Here is a 23066-nt window from a genome sequence, read left to right as displayed (position 1 = left end):
CCCCCCCCCCCCCCCCCCGATAATAATGCTCAATTGTTGTGTCATATTCATGTTACTGTTTACTATCAGGAGACCATTCATCTCATAAATTATAAAATTGATAATACCAAGAATTCTCCAACGGAAGTTCTTCCTCCCAGGCCGTTTCCCATCTTTCGCTAGTTATCACCAATTGTAAAACCCTTCAAAATTCTCTTCAAACTCTATGAAAAAAAAATCCACCCACAAAATTTGAATCGCTCAATATTTCCTCCCAACAATGACACCGAAACTTCCCCTTGATGATTTGTAAAATTCAATTCCTGCAAAATTTTATGTCGAGGGGCCTCCGAGTATCGACTCCCAGCCCTGATCTCCCCCTCAGTCCGCGGAACGTCCATGTAAACTTACTTCATGTTCATTCTCCCAGTGTCTGTGTTGGGTTGTGGATGCGCGCGTGCCGCCGCCTCTCTGGGGCCCGTTTGGTGTTGTCCGTCATGAGTCAGAGAAAACCCATGGTCGCGACGAGTTTCGTAATGAATTTTCCCTCTCGATAGAATATAATAAAAAAAAACATTCAAAGTTTTGTGTTTTTATCGAGCTAAGAGCAACAAGAATGGATGAAATATCGACGACAGAGGTTCACCGGTTGTGCAGAAAACATCCGCCGAATAAACGAATATGGATCTGATCATGTTCAAGCATTGTCGTCAGTCGTAAGGAGTATTTTTCACGGTGTTATCCCCCTTGCATATTATTCGGTACGGGGAAAATTTTTCGTACACATTCACACAATCTCACGAGTACACTATTTTTTTCGTACACGCTCAACGACAACGTCTCGGTTGTTCGTTTCTCTTACACAATTATTGTGGATTAGTTTTTTTTTGGCGCTTATTGCATCGGTTCGGTCCGACGGTGAATAAACTCCACGAAGATATTGTTTCCCGATTGTTCCCGGGGATTTAAAAGGTAAATTGCATGGTTCAGGTTATTATTGTTACCACCGGGAAGTGAGGGGTTTTGGTGATGCCTTCTCCACAGTGACAGTATCTGCTTTTGTTGGTTTTGTGGGAAGGGCCTGCTCTGTACTGCTCCTACTTGAAGGCAATTATTGACTTACTTTTCCTTTTCGAGTTTTTTTTTGTTTTGTTATCTTTTTGTTCTTGGGTTGATTGTTATCACGGACAGTGATACGGCGAGAAAGATTACGAGGATTTATTGATTTTTAGCGGGTAGAAATGTTTGTTGAAGGTATCAGGTTGTAATGGAGGATAATTATTGAATTTACATCTTCAATGGGATTGAGATGTGTGTTGAGATTTTTATCGGTGACTTCTGGGATTTATTCGCTGTCTAAACTACGGAGAAACTTGATTCATTCGGTTGTGGGAAACACGTGAGTGGTGACGTACTGGGGGAACTTGGTGGAGATGATTTATGTCAAGTTTTTGGACGAATAATTGATTTTCGAGAATAGAATATTTCCTAGTGGATTCTAGTATTTTTGGATTCAACGTACAGTGAGGGGTATTCTCATGTTTTATTGAGCACGTGAGATCGTCAAAACATTCGTTGAATATTTTGGATGTGACTCAGTGGGGGTCATCTGCGGTTGCATCAGTAACTGTTGCCTATCTCATACTTTATCTTCATCAACTTCACATCTCAGGATCTAGAACAATTAGGAGTGATAATAATCTCAGTTTTCTCTTTTTTTTTTTTGTGTAAACTCATTGAAATTTTACTCACCCTGAGACAAAAAAAGGTTTTTGACAAGTGTGTGTTTACTTGTGTCAAGAAACTCATGGCTCGAAAATTGACAAGAAAATATCTCACACTGAGACAATAAACCTTTCGCCAAGAGATTTTGCACTTGTCTGAAAGATGAGGGGCAATTTGTTGTTCACAACAAGGAAGCTATTTTTCGAATCAAGTCAAACGGTTTTTGCAATAAAATATTTTGGATTTGAGACTTGAAAACGAGTGAATAAATTGATTCAACTGGACTTGGTTTGAAAAGTCACTTCCTTGTCATAAACTAATTACCCTCATCTTTGGGACTACAAAATCTCTTAACGAAAGATTTTCTTTTTCAGTGGAAGATATCTTCTTCTAGTCAATTTTCGAGTCATGAGCTTCTTAATACAAGTGGAGACATACTTATTAAAAAAAAAATTCTCAATGCACGGTTATATTGTTTGACAATTTTCTTAGAAATTTCAAATAAAAATTTTTGAAATTTTTCATGACAAATTTTTATGGAATTTCTGTGTTTTATTGTTGATGAATCAATTAATTTCTTGGATATTCAATTGAATTACGATTTTCATATCTATATAACAATGAAAATTATTGAAAATCGTTAAAATTCAGGCAACTGCTTTTCTGAATTCTTGATCTGATGAAAATTCAATTGAATGTAATGTTCAATTTTCGAGATAATTTTGAAAATTTACGCTGCTATTGAAATGTAAATGATCGTTCAGCGTAAAAAGTCAATTTTATTGAATTTTCAAGACGAATGAGAAACTTCATTTTTATTTTTTTATTTTTATTTCGAAAGATTCTCAACGGCGTACATGCTAATCTTTAAATTGCGCATGAATTCCTGAATTAATCATCAAAATGAACATAACATCGCACTGGAAATGGAGTAAATTGTGAATTGAAGGCAACAGTCACCTGAATGTTTTCAATTGTCAAGCATTTCATCATTATATCAAATTTAAACTTGAATTATCACGGATTTTTCAGCAACGAAATGTAATAAAATTTCATCAAAACAATTTTTTGTCAAATATTCCAAGAATTATTATTCCAGTATTGGTCCCCACTACTCTACGAGTGTACATTTTCCCTTGCCCCGCGACTCGTCTATTTTTTTCGCTTCACTTATCACCTCCGAAAATACCAGAACACATTAGATCAACAACTCTCAATGAGAAAAATACACAAAATTCCAGTCTCGGATATCTCACCGGGTGCTGCACCTCGATAGTTCTATCAATACATTATCTAAAAATACAACAAGCAATAATTAACAACAACTGCACAGCAATTCAGTTGTGTACACAAATAACAGACGACGACAATGAAAAATGTCAAGTAAAAAAATCATGGAAAAGACACTCTGATACCCAGGTCTGTTCTTAATCTATCGACACTCTTGTTTGTTCAGTATTTCTGTGATATCGAAAAGATAGAAGATTGCACGATGGATCCTGGAAGAAATAGGCCGAGCAGGCCACGTCTTCGTTCACATGGCAACTCGGCCCGTGTTCTTGTATTTGATCAGACTGAGAATGAGGATAGCAGTGGCAATGGTGATGGAGAAAAGAAGAGGCAATTGCCAGAAAGACTCGAGAGCAAAGAGGCACCGGTCCGTGCTGGTGAGACATTTAATACACTCAGCAAAATGCGTCGATTTGAACACAATCATCACTTTATGATGACATTACAAACGGCTGTCATGCAAAAATCATGTCTTTTTTCTGTTTATCCACTGAAAACACATTTAGAACTCATTTTGCTTGAAATGTTTGTGTTGGAGCCAATTTATGCTCGGATAAATTGATGGTCCAAATAAATTTCAACTGTTTACGATTATTTAATGCACGAGTTCTTGATTTTTTTCTCACACGAAAATGCAGTCCGGCGGTTTGGAGTATATTCAAATAAATAGTGGTCATATTATTTTTATGTTACATCTTTATTGATATTTACAGGCGGTACCAATGAGTTATCCAACTTGGTTAGGATGAGGAATTCTATTGGAAAGTCTGCACCGTCCTTATCTATGCATATGGTAATGTAGACTTACTAATTTACAATTTTTCTCATTTCCATGGTCATCACGTAGAAAATCTTAATTTATTGGCGAATCGCAGTAATCCCATTCATTAGAACGAATAGCTACTTGTCAGTCATGGTTCATCTTCGCAACCAATAATTTTGGAAGAAATAGACGGAGAAGTTTTATAGCTTTCAAAATTTTCAATAAAAAATACTCTGCAGAATTTCTCCTGAATGCCCTCATCATCAGTGAGACATTTCCATAATAGGGAACTTGCATTATTAATTTTTAAAATAAATACGAAACAATATCTGCAATACATCACAGCAATGATGATGGTTTATTGGTCTCCAAATTGAAATCAATTTTAATTGATTTCGTCGTATTTTAATAATTTGATTATTAATTTTTTTCAATTTTCTAATCTCAAGTTTGGGTCCTGAATAATTCATTTTTCATTCAAAAACTTTCGAAATATTGCTCATTAATTAATAGTTAATTGTTAAAAGTCGAAGATTTCGAGTGCTTGGAACTCATGACGCCACACAGACGGTCGAGCGCTGTGCCAATCACAGAATGGCTCAAGCCCATCTAACCCAATCTTGAGGTGCGCCTTGCCCAATGGAGGACGACAACTTCACACTCGACCAATGAAGCGTTAGTTGACCGTGTCCGTGACGTCATGACCGAAAAATTGGTCTCGAAAACGACTGATTTTCAATTAATTATCATAATTTATACTATTTTATTTTATTTTCTTTCCATATATATTTTTTTTCCTTAATTCACAAGTTACAACATTGAATGAAGAGGAATTATGTTAAAGATCAATAAAGTGTTGTTTTTGTGATCAAAAGAAACACTCAAAACAAAAGTCATTCGAAATCTCATTCGGATAATAGAAAAATCTCTGCATGTATTCCTGAAAATTAAAAAAAAATATTTTTCCTTTCATATGGTAAAAGCACATCGGTAGTCCTCATTCTTATGGTTGGATTCCAATCGTTATTACGAAAAGGAAATGAAAAAAGAATCAGAAAGAGATAATCGGCTAGAAAATGAATTTTTTTTCTTCTTTCATGTCGGCGGGAACTTCGAATCAATTTTTTTCTTCAAGTATTGGAGGGATACCAATATTTCAGCGAGAAAAAATTCAAAAAATGCAGAAAAGTGTGCGAGGAAACTAAGAAAATTAATTTTTCTTAATAATGAAAGAATACCCATAAATTCGATTCCGAATCCTTGTCTTTTGATAGAATGAATAGAATGAATGACAGAAATTGAGAATTGGAGAGTACAAATTCCATCAGATTAATCTTATGTAATAATAATAATTGTCGCTATTTAGCCATCCATATGTTATGAGGAATGTGTGAATAGGGAAATTAGAAAGAATTGAGTATGTAAGTTCCCTATTAAATACGCCGAGAAATATGTGAGCCCTTGTTCATTGTGCCGATGCCTCAAAAATTAATGACTTATACTTAATTAATTTCTAATTATTTCAACAGCGTGAATTCAATATTCCTCGTCGGGCAGCCAAGGCAGCTCAACGCAAGTCGTTCATCGCCACAACATCACCCACATTGCCACGATGTCACTCACCATTGTCAGGTAAAACCTTCAGCTACTTCCTCCCTTTTTTTTCCTACACCATTCAATCAACGATTGACGCACAATTGCATACAACCGATACTCGTAACACAAATACAAAACCCATTTAGAACCAACAATCAGAGTCTAAAGTTTGGCACGTGTAGTTGATTATTCGAGGGGGAAGTGGCGAGGAGTGATGAGAAATTGCGCAAAGAGATCTCATTTTGGCAGCTGCACTTAATCTAATATTACTGTCATGTAAGGTTGTGAAAAAAAAACCTCTTCTCTCGCAACTCACTTCTGTCAGTATCAAATCTGTCAGGGTTAGAGTATTTCCAAACGACCATTAGGGAGTTATACTGTATCTCCAAGTGGCCTTGATCGTTCAATTTCCATAATGAAAATTGAGGAGCTAATTACTCAATCAATAATAATTTTCCAGCGTTTGTGCCCATCGTAGGAAGCCCACTCGAGAGCCCAAGGATGCCCTCAAGTCCTCACTTCGCTTTTGCTCCAATAAAAAGGTTCGTAGACTCGATTCAACCCTCAATAACAAAACCAATTAGTCTATTTGCAATTAATTCCCCCATCGAATTCATCGAAATTAATGGAAAAACTTTGTACGTCACGTGGATCGATAGAATCGGAGGTGGAGCATCCGGTACTGCTGATGGAAGACGTTGGTCGGTAGCAAGTCTTCCTTCGAGTGGATATGGCACAACCCCCGGCTCCAGCAATGTCTCATCGCAGTGCTCGAGCCAAGAGCGACTGCATCAGTTGCCAAACATTCCGACTAAGGACGAGCTCAGAATACTCTCCTGTCATTTTTCTAAACCTGGCACTCCGTGCTCATCGCATCCGGGTTTTCCAGGCTCCAGTATCTCGAGTATACCTGGAAGTATATCGTTTAGTCTTGAGGAGGAGGGTCGGAGGTCACCGTTACATCGTCCAAGGTCACGAAGTTTGAGGCAAGTTGTTATAATCCATGGAATCAATAAATTATTAGATACGATGGTTACATGTCTATTCAACATATAGTCTTTCCAAGACAGACTACATTTCCTACGATATTGGGCCCGGCTGATGTTTAACAACCTAAGTAATGCTGTTGCATGATTCTGGTGACATTGCTGTGATGTATACTAACCATTTTTTTTTATTGTAATGTATACTAACAATTGATGCTGTTATTCAACCTCCATTGTGCCTTCTTTCTGCCAAAAACAAATTAAGAATATCCAAGTACTTTGGCTATTTTTTCTCCAGTAAAATGCTCTTCTACTTTTGCAGTCGAACAGCAGAGCTTTTATTTGAGCCCCATTTGTCCTTAAGTTTCCGATAGTTTTACAATGAATTGATTATTTAAATTTTGCAGGTCTGAATTTGAATCTCGATATTGAACCGGCAGAAAATTTTTTTTTAATTTGAAAAAAAAATGACAAAGTTTACTTTTGGAGGAAGATTGATGAAATAATGATGAAAAATGTAGCTTGAATGACGCTGAATATTCATGATTTTTTTTTTCAAATTTTTCTTACGCAATTTAATTGACTAATTTCATGGCGAAAATGGTTGAATCTATAGTGTGGTGTATACCAAACTGTAAAAGATACTTGGATATCCATAAGGTCAGCGTGTATTATCTTTTGAACGTGATCTTGATTGTTTCTTTTTAATTGATAATCTGAAATGTTCTCCAATTGCCATTCAGTTTTGCATACCTCTGGAGTCTCCAAAAATTATGATTGTACAATCAAAAAAACGTTGAAAAAAAATGAACATTTTCAAAAAGCGTTTCTGAATAATATCGGGAAATACACCCGATAGGGAGGAAATTGCAAATGAATAATTTATTGTATCTAATGGTTGTCAGATCGTTAGTTGCCATGATAAATTATCCATTTACAATTTCATCTCTGTCGGATGTATTTCTCAATCTTTATTAAAATCGCTCGTTGACAATGTTCAGTGTTTTTTCTAGATTTTTTTTATTGTACAATTATAACTTTTAGGGACTCAATGGAAATTGTGATATGTTTTAGATTATGAAGATGGAAAAACAATTGAGATAACGTTCGAAAGATAATCCATCAGGGCCTTACTACATTCTATTAAATAAGGAAAATTTCAAAAAATGTATTATTTTATTTTTAAAGTCACACTTCATCGAAGAACCGATAGATAATCTATAGTGATAGACATTCAGTGTCCATCAGCTTTCAGAATTACCCTGGTTTCACAACGAGACCACTTAGTTAGTTGAACCTCAAAAAGCCCCTGTATTTGTGGTACAAAATAATATTTATTATTCTTGTGTTGAGTTTGCCATGTATTAGTTATACTGATAACCGATACAACCTTTCTGCAGCGTTGGAAGTATAATATAGCAGTTTACCGGTTCTGATGAGACTAATCATTTCTGTTTTTTTATTTAAATTGATGACGCATCGAATTTTGAATGAATTATGGTTTCTTCACGCAGAGTTAAGGTCATTCCGTTTCCAATGAGTCAGGATTAGGTTCTATTTGTAAATTCGTTTTTCACTTATGACTATTCTGAGAGAAATTAAAATTTTCTGTTTTTCCCCTATTTAGAATAAATACAATTGATATATCAGTAGTGAAGGGATGCAACGTGACAAGTCAATTTTTCACATGTAAAAATGAAATGTAGAAAGTCTTTTCTTTTCCAATATCCTCAGTTATCAAATAGTATATTTCGTTACGAGTGCGGAAAAGTGTTTTTTGACTCGTGGGATTATATCACTCGCCTTCGGCTCGCGCTATAAACCTCCCACGACCCAAAAAACACTTTTCCCACGAGTATCGAACAATATTTTTCATCACAATGTGTGGAAAAGGGACGTTTTAGGCACGCGAAGCGTGCCTAAAAAGTTACTTTTTTGCACAGTGTGATGAAAAGTATTGTTCGACATTTTCCCATAAAATCACTCATTTTCGACATGCATGCGCAAGTAAAAAATGATAGAAATAGAAGAAGCATAAAGAAATTTACAATCAATTTTCACTACTTGACTTTATAAATGAGTATTGACAATGTTGAACAGTGTTGCCATATAACTTTAGAATCTATTTTTCGATGGTTAAATCCTTTCTTCGTATTTAAATTACAGTAGCCCAAGTCGTTCACCAGTTCTCGACAATGAAATTGTGATGATGAATACTCTCTACAAAGAACGTTTTCCCAAAGTAAGTACCGCCCAGTCAACTCCACAACACCATCTCATTTTAAAAAACTCACGTAAAAAATTAATTGCCCCGGAGCCATCGACCCAAACTCATTTCATGAAACATTATCATTTGTGTATGTAAATTTATGTAAACTAACTCTCGTGTTTATATTCCACATAAAGACTGAAAACCATCAGAGGGTCAAATATTGCTCTCAACTCATACGTAATACATAAACTGGCACAATGCCAATTCAAGTGACAAATGTCTTGATTCATTCAAAAATAACGGAATCAGAAACAAGAGTGGCTTTTACTCTACTACGAGACGTTTATTCTCTTATTCCCACCACGAGGTCACAAGTCTGACCCAAATTCCCCTGGTTCCGCGAACCCAGCGTCAATAATGTATCTTGTCCCCCTCACCGCTCCCCTCGAAAAAAAACATTGACACGTAATTTATCATCTCATGATTCTTCTTTCAAAATCAACTCACCACCGTCCTTGTATTTTTTTGTACAGGCAACACAACAGATGGAAGAGCGTCTGACAAATTTCATAAACGAAAACAAGGACATTGATGAGTACGAGATTCTCTCCCACCTCGTGGGTGATTGCCTACCAATTGTCCGATTCGTTCATCATCAAATCATCGAAATGGCTCGTGATTGTTTGCAAAAATCCCAGGAAAAATTGATAACATCGCGTTATTTCTACGAAATGACTGAAAGTCTTGAGCATCTGCTGATGGAGGTGAGTATTTTTACATCAACTGGTGATTGATATTCAGAAAAAAAACATTAAAAATGAGAGGAAGTGAATGGCGACTGCCGAAAACAATAAACCATTTCGTAACATTCACCTTGTGTCTAGACCAAGGACAAGTCCCTGGAGGCAGCGACTCGACTGACAGGTCTAATAAAGAAGCTGTTACTAATAATTTCACGACCTGCTCGTCTCCTCGAGTGCCTGGAGTTCGACCCCGAGGAGTTTTATCATCTCTTGGAGCAGGCAGAGGGCCAAGCAAAAATAAACAGCGGCTTGAAAGCTGATATTCCTCAGTACATAATTAGTAAACTCTCTCTCAACAGAGATCCTATATCAGACCTTCAAGATGATTTAAATAAGTTGGAAGACTCTGCAAGTTCCACTTCCAATAACGTCCAGATGTCCTCCTCAAGTCCCAACAAGGAAGACGATGGAAAATCTCAGAAAGTGCCCTGTGAGAGTGACTACGAGGTCCTGAAACTAGTCAGCAATGGTGCCTACGGTGCAGTCTACCTGGTCAAAGAGAAAAGCACTCGTCAACGTTTCGCCATGAAGAAGATTAACAAAAATAATCTGATGCTGAGGAATCAGGTGGACCAGGTGTTCGCTGAGCGTGATATCATGAGTTTCACAGACAATCCTTTTGTCGTCTCCATGTACTGCAGCTTTGAAACCAAGAAACATCTTTGTCTAGTCATGGAGTACGTGGAGGGTGGTGATTGTGCGAGTCTACTGAAGAATATTGGCCCACTTCCCCCAGACATGGCTAGATTCTACTTCGCTGAAACTGTCCTCGCGGTTGAGTATCTGCACAGCTATGGAATCGTTCACAGGGATCTCAAGCCAGACAACCTTCTGATCACTGCCCTGGGCCACATCAAATTGACGGACTTTGGACTCAGCAAGATGGGTCTAATGTCCCTGGCTACGAATCTCTACGAGGGTTACATCGATCGTGACACTCGTCAGTTCTCAGATAAACAGGTGTTCGGGACCCCTGAGTACATTGCCCCAGAGGTGATCCTCAGACAGGGATATGGGAAACCTGTGGACTGGTGGTCCATGGGAATCATTCTCTATGAATTCCTCATCGGTTGTGTTCCATTCTTCGGGGACACGCCGGAGGAGCTGTTTGCCCACACTGTTAATGATGATATTGAGTGGCCCGACGAGGAGGACTGGCCTGTGCAGATTGAGGCAAAGGACATCATCACAGCTCTTCTCCAGCAGAGTCCCAGGGAACGATTGGGCACTGGTGGGGCTCATGAAGTCAAGGAGCATCCTTACTTCTACGGGGTCAACTGGAATACTCTGTTGAGGCAAAAGGCTGAGTTTGTCCCTCAATTGACGCACGACGAGGACACCAGTTACTTCGACACGAGAATGGACAGGTACAATCATGATCTTGGGGAGGATACTGATGACACCGATGACTCACCACTGTTCGGAAGTTTCTCGTCTTACTCACCGCAGTCGAGAAAAATATCTCAAACTAGGCCACCCAATTTGGTGCAGGAGAGTGAGCTGGATTCATCGAAGAAACAATTGTTCAAGAGTGATACTGAGAGAAATGCTTCCCAATTGTCACCAAACTCAACGAATTCGTTCTCACCACCTCTCAGGGCTCTTGAGAAGGACGGGCAGGAGAAAAGTCGAGCTTTATTCACTGCCAAAAATGTTACGCATAGTGATAATCTTGATAAGAGTGGATCGGATGTGTCTTGTAATAGTCCAGCCTCGTTGATGAGTGTCGAGTCGAGGGGAACTATTAAAAATGCTGGGGGCGATGCGGGAATTGTTGGAATGAGTACGCCTGAGTCTTCACAGACTGAATCCGATGATATTAGCCCGCAGATACAGAGGAAACGTCATGTTCATGCACGTGACAAGCTGCCCAGGTTCAGTATTTCCATTGATGGTGATCACACGTGAGTCATACGCCGGCGCTGGCATTCATGGTTTTTTTAGTTGTTCTTTTTTTTTATATATTTTTTTTTCAATGTTATTCGCTGCAAACATTCCAGTCAATTCATTTTTATTTAGTTTGTTGTTATGATTTTTTGTTCATTTGATGAGTTCACAAAACAACACTTGAGCTTTGCATTATCACTACATCACAATGTTCGTGCACGAAAAGTAAAATTGTTGATTTCAAACATTTTTGAACCTATGAAATTAAGTAAATTAGTAGTGGAGTGGTGAAACGGTTTAAATCACTTTCGTCCAGCGATTGGTTTTCGACGAATTTCGCAGAATTTTAAGGAGATAGAGGAATTTTTCTAAGAACCTTTTTTGTAAAATAACACGAAAGCTACAAAAGAGTTTTTGACAAAAACTTTGCTATCTCTTTTACATTCGGAGATATTTCTTAAAATCTCAGTTCGTAGCCAAGTGAACAGAAACTGTTTTACTACTGAATTACTTCACTACGTTATGTATTCTGAAGTGAGAATGTGTTTGGTGGTGGAAGGGTAGAACGTCATGAGTCAAGTTTGTGATTTTTGTCACTTGTGGATTTATCTTGGAAACAAGTGTTTCAAAGAGGAAATGTCCAGATTTTCTTCAATGGTTTAAAGAAGTTGCAGCAAAGAATGTTCCTTGGTATTTCTCTTGAAATTATTTATCATCAGAAAGCTTCCAGACTCAAACAAAATATGAAAACTTGACTTTGTTTTATGACTTCTCTACTGAGTTGATAATTTATCTCATAAACAAGTCTTTCTGTGAGAGAATTGCAGGAGATGCTCACTGGTACCTGAGAAGATGTCCTCGGGGCGAGTTCTCTTGACATTTTCTCCTGAGAGCCTTCGTTAAGAGACAGTTACACGAATGAGAAATTTCGTATTCTTATCTAATTCAAGAATTTGACTTTTCTATATGCTTCACAACAAAATCGGTTAAACATTGACGGTAACAAATGTTCAAATAACGTTACAGGCTGGATTTGGCAGCAGCAAATAGAGAAATAGCTGACGATAAACACAATTCTAGTACGGACTCCTACGAGTCGTTAAATGCAACACCATTACCACTCCACGTTAAACAGAAGTCTCGTTCAGTCATAAAATCAGCATCGACCAGTGGACTTTCGCTGGTTATACCAACAAATGAATTCTCCTGTTAGTATTCATGGCGCAGTTGAATACGTGACCAGTGATTCATGCCTCGTATGTTTTCCCTTTCGAATGATTGTTTGTTTTTACTTCCTTTTCCAGTCGATCCATCGATGTGCCAATCGATAGAATCACCAGGGGGCTCATCGACAGCCTCTTCAAGAGATACATCTCCGTGTCGTGAGTTGAGTCCACTCGTTACGAGCTTAAAGCCACCGATTATCATCCGAAGGGGACCCAGTGGCTTCGGGTTCACGGTTCATACTATCAGGGTTTATTATGGGGACAGTGATTTTTATACTATGCATCACTTAGTTATGGTAAATTATGCACGATTATTCGTAATTATAAATTGTTTGCTTCGAAGAGGTCATGATAAATTCAATTATCAAATACTACAAACAGAAAAAATGTAATCAACTCTTACTATTTTAAAAAAATTTCAAAATAGTAAGAGTTGATTACAGAGTTGAATGAAGGCCACAAAATCATGTCTTTGAAAATTTTGTCATCTCCCATCAATTTTGAACTCTACAGCAAAACTGAATACTGAGCAAAATTCACGTATCTTTCTTCACAAATATCTTCAACAGAAAGGGATTGAAGAGAGATTATTAAAAAACTTCTTTGTAGAAAATTTAATGAACTGCAGAAGGGAGTCGTCATTTTTCCGAAACCCAGGGAAACAAGAAGATGCAATTGTCAGTAATTTTTGCTTAAATCTCCTATAATTGTGCTTGGATTGAAACTCTTACAGGGAAAAGAAGTTTTCAGTTCGAGTAATATATCTCCAATTATCGAACATTCGCAATTGGGAAATTAAACGAGTGTGAACTTCAGAAATTCAGTGATTTTGTTACTACTTTTTAGTTCCATAATTTTTAAGGACATCGTCACTAATTTTCAGGGACCTATCTATAATTTTAGGAATCTATTATGCAATTTCAGTGGTAAAAATTACTGATGATCCGGGTTATTCTATCGAGTGTCTATCCAGAATAGGTAATAGATTTTTAAAAGTTGCAAAAAAACTGGAGAATATAACGAATAAATTTATATACGGTTATATGTACGACAAAACGCTTTAAAACTGTGAACTGCTGTGTTAGATTTTATTTTTTCAAAAATCGTTTTCTCGAAAAAATGTGGGGAAAACAAGGTTGATATTCCGCCTACAAAATACTCTTGGTCTATTTTATAAACTCTGAAAAGGATTTTCTCCAGAAGAAATTGCCCGAACTACTTGGATATCCTTAAAAACCTTTCTAGGATCATGAGTTTCTTGGAATTATTAGCTTAGTTCCGGAAATTGGGAACTCTATTTCTCAGTGTAACCTTACAGTTGCCAAGATATCTTGACAATTAAGAATAATATCAAAAATCAATCAATCACTCCTTTCTATATTTCGATGTATTTTTATTTCAGGCGGTGGATCAATCGAGTCCTGCATTCGAGGCTGGTCTCAGGCCAGGTGATTTGATAACTCACATAAATGGCGAGCCAGTCCAAGGCCTTTACCACACCCAGGTGCTTCAATTGATGCTCAGTGGTGGTGATCATGTAACTCTACGCAGTACACCCCTTGAGAATACGAGTATCAAGACTGGTGGTCGTAAGCGTGAGCCTGCACAAAGTAGAATGGCCAAAAGAACATTGCACAGGCAGAGAAAGCAGAAACGCGATCATTCAGACAAGAAGAGAAAAACATCACTGTTCAGGAGAATTAGTTCGAAACGCGCAAGTGTAGAAATGCAGCAAGTAAGGAACCATCATTATAACATTTGATTCATAATAATGTAACTTTTAATTATTCCACATGGAGCACTGTACAATCACATTTTAAATATTTCCAAACTTTGCATATCACATTTGAGTTTTTTCAAAGGCAACGATTATCGAGGACAGCAGAAACTCTGGAATATTTTCGTTTATTCTTTTAAAACCACCAATTTGTGTTTCTTACAGCCATTAAGTATCAGTTGTCCATTGTCAGCACCCATTCTACCCAGCGACAGCAAACCTCCACTTATGGTATGAGTTATCGATTTTTTTTGTTCATTTATTAACCCGAAATTCAATAGTCAAGGGATGAAACGGTTTGAGTCGAGTGTAAACATTTCGTTCATTATTAATTCATCTCGTGAATGAGTTCTTTCATGGGAAAATGTCAAGGACTCTTTCGAAGTTCTCGAAGCCCGCTATTAGCGAGATAATTACGTAATTGCGAAGGTGTGGTTTCGTGACTTAAATCGTTTAATAATCTCCCTACTGTATTATTTTATTTACTTGTTAAGTTGAATTGATTCGGCTAACACCAACACGCTTATTGAACTTTATTTCAATGCTAAAGAGAGAATAGAATTTTTTAGAGGGGATAATACATAATTTATTCCTGTGCTTGATTGGAATCAGTAGTCAAGTGGCAAAATAAGATGAGTTACCGCAACTTGAAGTTGATTTTTTTACGAAACTTTGAATCTGAGCGAAATGAAAAACTAAAAAGTACAAGCCTCGTATCTAGAAACATGGATAATAGAGGTCCCCTTAAGCGGAAGTTCATTCCGAAAAAGAGTACATTAGAGTACAAGGGCACAAATTTCGTTTTCGACGAATGTGAAGTTTACAGGCCGAGCCGAAGGCGAGGTCTGTATTTACATTCGTTGAAAACGAAGTTTATGCCCGAGTGGTCTATACTATTTTATGCCACATCGTGCAGATGTGCCACGGCGAGCCATAAAAATACTTTTTCACTTTTTAAGGAAAAATCATTGAAAGTACAATTTTTCTGTAGGTCAACAAGGTCTGTAACTGCTCAAAAGTAGAGATTTTAATTTTTTGATGGCCGAAAATTCAAGTTAAAAAAACCCTCAACGTATAAATATTTGAAATAGTTTTTTGAATATGATCACTAATTTTCGCTCCTTAATACTGAAAAATGGGCGAGAAGATGCAATTTGAAATGTCTATTAATATCTCCAAAAACTCGTTATAAATATTCCCCACACATCTTACTCGAGAATCCCAAGCCCGTCAGAACTGAGACATTCAGTTCTGACTCCTGGCGAAGTGTACCTTCAACAATAAAACCGTAGATTCAAAGGAGATGAAAAATTCTTCAAAATGAGATGTCATGCATAGTATTATCTTCAGTTGACGGCGTTTATACGAGAAAACCTGTTTTTGGGCAATCGTTAATTACTCAAAAACCTAACTTTAAAAAAATCTGAAATTTTCAGCAAAAACTTGTCAATAAAATGACAAGAATTTTGGAGCCAATTAGAGTTTGTCTTTCGCTGTAGTGCGTCGATTATTCATTTTTTCAATGAGACAAGCATTGAAAACGACCGAAAATCGTTATTATTCACGCAATTATCCCTCAAAGAAGTGAATATTCAGTAGTAATACCACTAGTGCTTAAAAAATATCCAATTAATTTTGAAGCACGAGCGGTATTTGACGGATTATTTTTCCACTCGGATTTCGGCCAAGCAGAGTGCAATGAACAGCATCCGGATACATTTACACAGCCATACGTTTACAACCCACTTTTTTGTTTATCTGTCACACAGAATATTAAACGTGAAAATGCGTTGAAAGATGAGAAACATTTGAAAAGCTACTAGTGAATTTCCATCGGAAATTTTTTAGAAATTTCCGAAATAAAACTGTTTAACAGTCTCAAATACTGCGCTCTGATTGGCTGAAATCCGAGTGAGAAAAATAATCAACAGAATCCCAGAATCAACAGAATTTTTCACTCAAAAAATGTTCTTAGCATGTGGTGAATGGCGATTTGCTAGCTTGAAACCCCGCTGAGATTTTGGGGACAATTTGAAACAAACAAAAGTCATTGACAAAAAATAGAAATTTTCGAAAAATCGTAACTCCCACAATTATCAATATTTTTCAAAATTTTTGTCTAATAGCCATTTTTTCAGAAATAAAATGAAACGAAAATCCCCACCATCGGCTTTTTTGGCGTGGATGTGCTAACTTTTAGAAAATTTTCTTCTTAAAAATTGAAAAAAAATTTGTACCGGGGTAAACCTCCCCTTAAGTTAATTAAATTAATTAATTTAATCATTTGATGATTAACCCTACGGCAAGTACTGAGCTCAATGCGAAATTATCTCATCTCATTCTACCACTTGACTGCTAAATTAATAAGACAGTCATAATCATCCATTTGACTTGATTTAGATGGCAGCAGGAATTTGTTCTCCGTCCATGGTAACACCGAGTCGTTCATTCCAATCGTTCACTCGGTCGTTACCACCACAACAGGAATCCTCGCCTTACTATGCAAGTGGTGTTCCAAAATCAGTCTGCACTCCGTCCCCACCGATGACAAGCCGCCCTACCACAGACTCTTATCACTCGACAGGCACATCCAGTCCGTGTTCAAGTCCAAGCTCATCGTCCCCCGGCTCAAGTACTTCTGTTGGTAACATAAGCAATCTCTCGAATCAGTCGCACTATCAGCGGCCAAGTACTCTTCACGGTCTCAAGCACAAGCTGCACACGGCTGCGAAGAATATACACTCGCCAAATCGTAGGAAATCAGTCGGCCATATTCCATTGTCACCGTTGGCAAGAACTCCAAGCCCTTCACCTATTCCGGCCAGTCCCACTAGGAGTCCAAGTCCTTTGGCTTTCCCCACGGGACATCAACCGGGCAGCTCCAACACGACTCAGTCGTACAGTCCAGGTAAAACTGAGAACATGAAAGACATTCATGAAATGTTTGTTGAATTGAATTGGCAATAACTTCTAGAAGTTATAACTTCTTGTATTGCATATGTTAAAGTTATTTTTGCTAATAAATTAGCAATATGCTTCCAAATGGTTATTTTCCACATCATTTCCTTCAATCATGTATAATTCATTGTTTATTTCATTTTATTAAATTGAATAAGATTTCTTTCTAACTAATTTCGTGCGATTTTCGACTTAGTTGAATGTTATCTGCACCATTATTCTTATTATCCATTTTCTTCGATACAACCGATTGTCTTTTTTACAGTTCTATCTCTCCCCTCAGCCCTTCGATAAAATGTTAATAGAAAAATTTTCAATAATCAAGATTCAATTCCATCCATTCATTAGCGCACAATTGAAGAAAAACTTTACCACACATACACACACATTCATCCATACATATATACGACCGGACAAGGTCTACAAATTGCATTTTCGGACTTTTTGGATCATAATCACGTATGAAAAAATCGTATAGGAATTTCCTATACGGATTGCGTATAGAATTTCTATAGAATTTTCGTATATGATATTCCGATGTTTCTATACGGATATTTTTTATACAAATTATTTCTATACGATTTCTATAGGTTTAATCCTATACGATTTTTTGATACGTGATGGATCGACATAATACAAAATATCCAAAACTTGAATTTGAACGATTACAATACTTCCATTCGGAAGCAAAATGGAAGCAATAAATAAATTTTATCAAGACCATTGCCCTTCAACAATATCAGTACAAGATTTTTCGTTCAATTAAAATTTCTCCTTCACAGGAGTATCTTTATCAACTCCAGCGAGTCAAAAGAAAACATATGGTCGTCCAAAATCCGCTGAGCCTGGCTCACCCCTCCTTCGTCGTGCCCTGAGCCCGGATCGCCTTCACCCCCGCTCCGCAGAGAACAAGACTTCAATCTCACCCCTGGCGAACAGCGTAGTCCGCGTAACGCCACGGGTCACAATCGCCCAGACATCTCATCCAGAATCATCCGAGGAAATCCCCCCAGAGACTGCTTCCAAAGATCCTCACGAGTCTAAATCTGACAGTAAAAAATCAATAGAGCAGAAGCCAACCGAATACTCAAAAATGTCACACGGTATTTCAATAAGCATCCCGAGTGTGGGACACTCCAACTCCTGTGGCCCCACTCAACTACCCAGGATTGCTGAGGAGAAGGACTCTCCCACAGGAGCAAAGGGCGAAGACTACCCAAAGGACACCGAGAAAACTCTCCGCCCTCCAGTTGAAGAATCAAAAGGGAGTTTGACTCCAGAGAGCAGTGGCTCCTCAGACTCTACAACAGTAATCCTCAACAAATCCCTCCCAAAAGTCACTCCTCGTCCAGAATCCGAGGCCCAGCCCTCAAAAATCGATCCAAAACTGGGCACAAAGGGCAAAATAATGGATCAAAGCCCAGAGACTCGAAAAATCCTGAAACGATACAAAGTCGACACCCCCGAGACCCCAACATTCTCCAAAGTTGAGAGATCCACATCACTCGACGACAAGAAGAATAAATAGTGTTTACAGCGTATCGTCGTTGTCTCGCGCTTCTTCAACGCTCGAAAGCAGAAATCATTGCCCTCTGATGTACCGAGGAATTAAGTTGAAGCTTCTCAAGCCCTCATGTCTTTCTCCTCCCTCTCATAATTATTTGTCCTCCTCGTTTCTCCTCATTCAATGTAAATATTTTTTAAGACAAGCGGTATAGCTCGTCAATTGCACAGGCTGAAAGAAATGTAAATAATCATTGGCATTGCTATTAATGAGAAAACCCGAATGAAATTAAACAGACACTGCATTCCAAAAGAACTAATGGAGTTACGAGCACATTGTCGATTTTTTCTCAATTTAAAAAAAACTGCAATCACTGTTGATAAGTTATATTATTACGACTGAATGAAGCATCATCGTTCGCAGTATTTTTCACGATCTCCTTCAACTTTTCATCATGACTTTTTCATTCATTTATTTGTTATTGATGAGAGGAGAAACTTTTTGAATTTTTAGTCGGTAGCATGGTAGGTTCTAAATGATCAAGGGCAGTTATTAGCCGAGAATACACTTTTTAATTCATACTAGTTCTACAACTATTTATTTAACTCATGAACAAGGAGAAATTGAACCGATTTGTTAGGCTACCATTTAATATCATTGGAATTATCTCCGATTTCATTGGAATTGAAAACTCTTCTCTGCACATTTATTTGTTTCCTCATAGAGGGGAGAGAGTTTGTAAATTATTTTGAAGAAATAATGAGCTCATGTTTAAATGTACCGACGGTCACTGAGTGACAAGACGCTTGGAAATTGACTCATTATCGACGACTTGATGATCGTTGATGCCCATTAGACGTTAAGGAGATTATGATAAGACGTTTGATCTAAAATGAGTTGAATTAATTGATAAATTAATTGGTCTTATTGCTCACTGTCGGTGTAAGCTTTTTCGATCGATCAATTCAGAATTAATCGAGTATGTACACATCGAAATTTTTGTGGAAAGATAAGTGTAACACGACTGCAGATAACTATCTTAGTGTTTTTAACTTTAGATGTTGATGATTAGGGGTTTATTTGTAGTGACTCGGCAGGCGTTAGTATTTTTCTTTCCTTTTCAACACGTGATACTTGATGTAGACTGTTTCAGTTTGGGAATTCCTCGCAGTGTTCAGGTGCGAATTATAAATTAATATGTGAAGAATGTTTAGCACGATAAGCACTAGCGTAACACGAGTATTTTTTTTGTGGAAAATATAACAGGAAATAATTCAAAATTTCGAAGTATATTTCCGGAGATTCTGTGATTAATTATCCAGTTATATCAGAAATGTGCGATTTTAGTACAATAGCAAAGTCACATTTTTCACTTGGAATTTCATGTTTCTTCCGGACATATTTTCATTGATTCTGCGTCTAATTGCGTAATCATCTCAGAAATTAGTGATACTTGAAAAACATAAAGTCAAGAAACTTCGTCTTTTGAAAATTATTTCAAAATTACCTCATTTCCGAAAGAATTACACAACACAGTTTAACAAAATTCCCCATCTTATAGTTATTTTAATGCTGATTTTAAATTTCTTGTGAGAAATCTTTTTAGCACGTCTAGTTTTCTAGGAAAAAAAATGTTGAAATGTTGAAAAATGGCTAAAATGAACAATTAAAAAAATTTCTTAACACATGAATTTGGACGGAGTTTTTCTAAAAAAAAAAACTATGAATTAATGGAAATACGATTTGTTTAGTGGATTCGATTTCATCCCAATTGGTTGAGTCAAAACGAGTGAAAAAATCGTGAAAAAGGCTCAATTTCATGATTTTTCGTGTGAAATCAAATGATTGGAAGTTGGTTGCACACATTTTGACTCGACTTGAGTTAACATGAAGTTTGAAGATTCCTTTCTTGCAAGGTAACCGGTTAACTGCCCTTATGAGAAGTCACCCTTCAATGGTGGAGAGGTTTAGTTGCTGAAATAAAGTTGAAAAATAAAGAGATTAACGCACAAGATTAACACACGTGCGTAGATAAATTTGAGATTGGCATGCATCAAAGTGTGCGCCACCAACTTCCGATCAATTAATTTTACAAGAAAAATCACGAAATTTGGACGTTTTCCAGGTTTTTTTCACTCACTTCGACTCACTCAATTGCAATGAACCCAAATGCACTAAACCAATTGCATTTTCATTAATTCATTCTATTTTTTCTGGAAAAAACTACGTCCAACTCCATTTTCTTATAAATTCTTGAAATTGCCCTTTTCAGCCACTTTCAAATATTTTTTTTCACGAAAACTAGACGTGCTAGAAAGACTTTCCAAAAAAAATTAAAATCAGTATCAAAATATCTATAAAATGAGATCAGTCTCGCCTTTAAGGTGGGCAATATCCGAATTTTGTCGAACCGTGTAATTAACAAGAATGCCTTATTACTCTCATTACGTTCTGAAACTTAACAGAATTGAAATTAAGATCGATACATTCATAAAATGAAATAAAAATGTCTTTACGGCACTTTATTTTTCTATGAATGTGTGTGTGAAAGTCGACAAGCCATTATCGAGGAATTTAGAATGTAATGAAGAATGTAAAAAGAACTTATTTTTTGTAGTATTTTCTACAAAGAAAATGCCAATATTATCGTTCATTGTTTGAAAAAATCATGCGTTCTCGTGGCATTTGTTGATAATTAATGTTAATGTTGACACGTCGATTCCTCAATGAAAAAGGCTTCTATAGTTATGCCTATGAATTAGGAAGTTGTTTCTTCAAACGCGTTTTTTTCTTCATTAAAGCGTTTATTCTTTTTTATTTCTTTCGATGATTGTTTAGAAACAGCAATCAAAAGAATTACAAGTACAAGTGAAATCAAATCAATGAGAGGTAGTGTGAATAATGGAAAATAGCGCTGATATTATCTTTATGCGAGAGAATTTCTTTGAGATAGAGTATCGGAAAAATAATGAAGAGTAAATAGTGTCACAGGAATTTTGGGTATTTACGTATATTTGGTTCAAGCCGTTTGCATGTTCGCGTGGTAAGATATACGTCAACTAAGCTTAGAACAGTAGATAAGTATCCATCCGCTTGAGACTCATCCCCATCGCGAAAAAAATTGATTTTTTTTTTCTACTGCACATAAAGCTTGAGAGATTAATTCAGAAGTTCAATGGTTAAATGCAACAAGTCATCGCCAATTGATGAGAAGATAAGCTCAAAATAGTTAACTATTAATTCAAATACGGAATTATTTTGATGATGAGTCATTTTTGACAAAAAAGTCAAAAATATATTTTTTTGGTAAAAAGTTTCTCAGCTTTTTAAAACGCTTTCTTCTAAAGTATCTCAGTAGTGAAGCAGTAAAGCGGTTCAATCGATTTTGACTATTAGCCATTTTTCAATGAATACCTCGGAATCTAACGGAGATAACAAAATTTTTGTAATGACCTTTTTTGTAGCCCTTGATTCGCTCCACAAAAAAGTTTACGAAAATTTCGTTATCTCTGTTGGATCCGGAGATATTCCAGACTTGAGCCGTTTTACCGCTTCAATACTGATCTTGTTTCTGAAATGAATGCAAACATGTCGAGAAGAAAACAAGAATGCTTGAAGGATGTCGAATTGGACTTACTGCGTTCTACCACTTGATTGAAGAATTATTCTCCACTTCTTCTTTTGAAAAATTTATTGCATAGGTTGTGATATTCAGATTCAGTGAAACCTTCGTTCAGACACGATTACTTTTATTTATCTATCGTCAATGATTTTTCTTCATTCTCAAAAGTCAAGGCAATTAAAAACGCAGATTAATGAGTGATCTCCCTTTATATCTCAACTCCATGGTTCGATTTGCTAGCAATTCGAAGCTCTTTAGACGTTTCGAAGTTCTCCCATTAATCTCCTCAAATCAGAGGATCAATATTCTCGAAATAATTATTTTTCTCGTCAATCTATGAAAGTGGAAATTATTTCTCTACATTTGATATATTTTTTTGTGCTAGTTATTATAAAGACAGGTACATGAATATTGTGAATTATCAGAGAATAATTTTAGCGATTAAAATGTTGAGATGATTATTTAAAAAAAATTTTTTTTCTTCGATATTTGATGAATTACTGTATGAAAATGATTATAATGGAATGTCACTGAGTGGAAAGCAACGTGTGAGTGAAGAGGATAATTAAATCATGATGAGAATGTTTTGGGTTGATATATGATGAATAATTTCTTCATTTTATATTATTTGAAATAAAAATGGTAAAATGAAAGAATAGAGAAATGTCTCACCAACTTTGTACGATACTTAAGTCACGCTATAAAAGTCAATGTCTGAATGTTTGATAGCAAAGCAAA

The 23066-nt window shown here is 36.6% G+C and overlaps 1 protein-coding gene across 5 annotated transcripts; it reads left to right on the top strand.

Moving 5' to 3' along the window:
- Window positions 1-422: 422 nt before the first annotated feature.
- On the top strand, window positions 423-23066 carry LOC107046039 (microtubule-associated serine/threonine-protein kinase 3). Of its 5 annotated transcripts, none has more exons than XM_015268520.1 (15): window positions 423-695; window positions 3161-3371; window positions 3708-3787; window positions 5287-5389; window positions 5814-5895; window positions 6013-6339; window positions 8506-8581; window positions 9085-9315; window positions 9436-11258; window positions 12268-12449; window positions 12546-12763; window positions 13870-14202; window positions 14410-14475; window positions 16645-17152; window positions 17985-23066. In XM_015268520.1, exons 1-15 carry the CDS (start codon window positions 600-602, stop codon window positions 18728-18730), a joined length of 5082 nt encoding a protein of 1693 aa, XP_015124006.1. In that variant the 5' UTR covers window positions 423-599; the 3' UTR covers window positions 18731-23066. The 5 variants fall into 5 exon arrangements, with proteins under 5 accessions (XP_015124006.1, XP_015123997.1, XP_015123987.1 ...); XM_015268511.1 differs by having other exon boundaries at window positions 423-740; window positions 9436-11228; XM_015268501.1 differs by having other exon boundaries at window positions 423-740; window positions 18006-23066.

Source organism: Diachasma alloeum, unplaced genomic scaffold (genome assembly GCF_001412515.2).
Source record: "Diachasma alloeum isolate Michigan unplaced genomic scaffold, Dall2.0 Dall_scaffold_00181, whole genome shotgun sequence".
Classification (NCBI taxonomy): domain Eukaryota; kingdom Metazoa; phylum Arthropoda; class Insecta; order Hymenoptera; family Braconidae; genus Diachasma; species Diachasma alloeum.
Note: the sequence above shows the minus strand (reverse complement) of the source record. Positions and strands in the feature narration are given on the sequence as shown.